At 40.4% G+C, this 2,713-nt stretch overlaps 1 protein-coding gene across 1 annotated transcript in view; it reads left to right on the top strand.

Moving 5' to 3' along the window:
- The first annotated feature begins 428 nt into the window (after window positions 1-428).
- LOC107751532 (uncharacterized) overlaps window positions 429-2,713 on the top strand; it is an 8,750-nt gene continuing 6,465 nt past the window's right edge. The window contains exons 1-3 of the mRNA XM_016567272.1: window positions 429-600; window positions 1,325-1,423; window positions 1,497-1,583. Coding sequence (XP_016422758.1) covers window positions 1,352-1,423; window positions 1,497-1,583 — 159 coding nt within the window. The 5' untranslated portion in view covers window positions 429-600; window positions 1,325-1,351. The remainder of the gene's footprint in view (window positions 601-1,324; window positions 1,424-1,496; window positions 1,584-2,713) is intronic.

Here is a 2,713-nt window from a genome sequence, read left to right as displayed (position 1 = left end):
TGGAATTTTCCTAGCAAAATAAATGTATATGTTGTTCTTTACAATTACAATTGTCGTTTTCTGTATTAAAAAGTACATCAAATATACACATTTCTATCATACACTCCATGTTTCTGTTAATATGCCTATAGAATTCCAAATCCTTCCAAAATAATCTTGAGTAAATACAATGAAAAAAAATAAAAAATCTTGACCACCACAAAATTCCCAGGTGGCCTATACGACATATTAAGCTTAAATCTTTCCAAAGCATGCTTAGCAGGATACATTCTTTGAAGTATTGTGTAAGACACTTCCTTTAACTGCTCTGAACCTTGTATTTGCAGTGATGGAGCTGAAGCTGTCATCCTCAAGACAACATTCGATTGGTCCTTCGAAACGCCATACGTCATCTCCGCCCCCCACCGCGCACTGCACCGTTATTATTCGACGAGCGACCGACACCGAAACTACAATGTCAAGCATTTACGGGACACCGAGCTCCTCCGCGTTCAAGGACCCGTCCTGATTTCTTAATATAGCTACGCGCAAAATCTACGAACAACCAGATGATATTCCTGGAAGCAAAAGATTGAGATGATGCATCATCTTTCAGACAAGGTAAGTCAAGAGAGACCGCTTTAAGAAGTTCGCGAACGGCCGCGGTTTCGTTGCGCCGACGATCTTCGCGATTTTCGCGCGCTTGTTCCACGCAAAACTCTTTCAGTTTGTTGTTTGTTTCGCGTCTTTAAAACGACTTTAAATGATTGACAGCACCCGAATGTTTCAGCTGCGAAGCGGATGTGTTGCGAAATATAATTTAAAGTGTTGCATGCGTGCGAAATATCTGCGCGCTTCGAACGGATCAAATACGTGCGCCTTTCTTACGTAATAAGCGCGCGGGGCAGATGCGCGTGGTATTGAGCTGAAATCATCAACGCTTGCTTTCCTTGTAAAATATGCTTAGAAGAGAAAGAGAACAGTAGATTGCAAGGAGCATAAATATATATTTTTATGCATGCATTTCTAAAGCGATTTTTCGGTTTCAGACAGCTGCACAATATGCTTCAAAGTGATGCAACCACTTCAACACACCTGTCACGCACATCACTGTCAGTGCAGTGCTTTACAATTGGATTTGCTTTAGAAGCAGGATTTATACTGGACATAAAAAGTCTGAAAGTTGAGAAGTCCGATTATTGTGCGTTCATGTGTTATTTTAATGTTCATTTTATTATTGCTATTTGCACTCAGCGTGATTTCCCACCGGCTCTGCATATGTAAGTTCGAGTGGAAGTGGTTCTGTTGGTGCAGCGTGTCTTTATTTATCCCTCGCCCCGTGTAGGTGGAAGTGTGAGTGAGTCAGGGAGAGATGGAGGTGATTAGAAGAAAAGACTCTGACTCAAACGGCCTCTTCTCGGACAGCTCGGACAATGACTGTGAGGTATGAACGCCATTATTGGAAAGGTAGGAGTGCCATTATTGGAGCTGCACATGTTCGCTTTCTCTTTCTGTAGGACATGGGGGCTTGTGGACAGACGACTGGAGTGTGTTTGTGTGAAAATACCCCCTTTACCAGCTTCTGTGATCAGCACCCTAGGGAGGTGAGTGTTTATGTACATATGACAGTGGTGAGCCGTGACTTTTTTAACCGTGGATTCCCCCGGTCTATGTGTCTCTGCATCAGCTAAATATTTTTTTTTTATTCCCAGTGAATAGGAGTTAAAACTCCCACTTGGGTGACACTACTCCAATAACAGACCATGCAAAATACCCCAAAATATTTAAAATATTGCAAAGTAACGTTGCAACTCTGCAAACAATAATCAAACCAGAGAAGGGCTTTAACTGTAAGTGACACGAGTATACTCAAAACAAAGGGGACAATATGATGTTTGTTATAAAAATTTTATATAGCCCACGTGTTTATAAATATTTTTTTTATTTACCGCTTAGGCAATAACGTTAACAATAACGTATATCTTCAACATACGTTGTTTATGACCAAAAATGTAAGACGATATGTTTTTAGTGGACTTTTAAAATTAGCTTTGCTTGAGAAAACAAACATATACAGTTACAGTGTTTTTTTTCTTTCGATTTAGTCGAGTTGGTTTTGCATCAAACACAATGTGATTTTCGGCAATCGAGATCTGACAGCAACAGCACATTTTTCCGCTTGGGCGAGCGCTTCGTGTACAGCTTACCTCGCGCATTAAATCAGCCGCAGACCAGCAAATTCACTGAGAACGCGCTACAATCCTGACGAGTCATAGCAACAGAGCGGAGGCGAGGAAGCTGCGGAGAATCCGCTCGCCCGGATGCAACCGCAACTGACGTAGATTTACAGGAAATTACTGCCGTTTGGCAAATAAATCATTGTACGTACTTATTCCTAACTCTTTAAGTTTTAAGTTACATTTCAAATGACAAGGGATCAACTTAAAGTCATGTTTATATTAATTATCCCGTGAACTTAACTTATTCTCTCAAATGGCCTGGGTATGCGGAGCATTCGCAGCTTATATGGACAGAACGCCACGCCATGATATATATGTATATGTATCTGTGCATGTGTTTTATGCAACGTGATCTCATGATAATTTGTATGTTTTTTACGTAAAATGTGGTACTATAAAACGTACATTCACTTACGTTTTTACAGGCACTAAAACGTACAATACTGACGTATTTTCAGCATCTAAACGTACAAATACTTACGTATTTTCAGCAT

Source organism: Sinocyclocheilus rhinocerous, unplaced genomic scaffold (assembly GCF_001515625.1).
Source record: "Sinocyclocheilus rhinocerous isolate Xijiao unplaced genomic scaffold, SAMN03320098_v1.1 scaffold2696, whole genome shotgun sequence".
Taxonomy (NCBI): domain Eukaryota; kingdom Metazoa; phylum Chordata; class Actinopteri; order Cypriniformes; family Cyprinidae; genus Sinocyclocheilus; species Sinocyclocheilus rhinocerous.
Note: the sequence above shows the minus strand (reverse complement) of the source record. Positions and strands in the feature narration are given on the sequence as shown.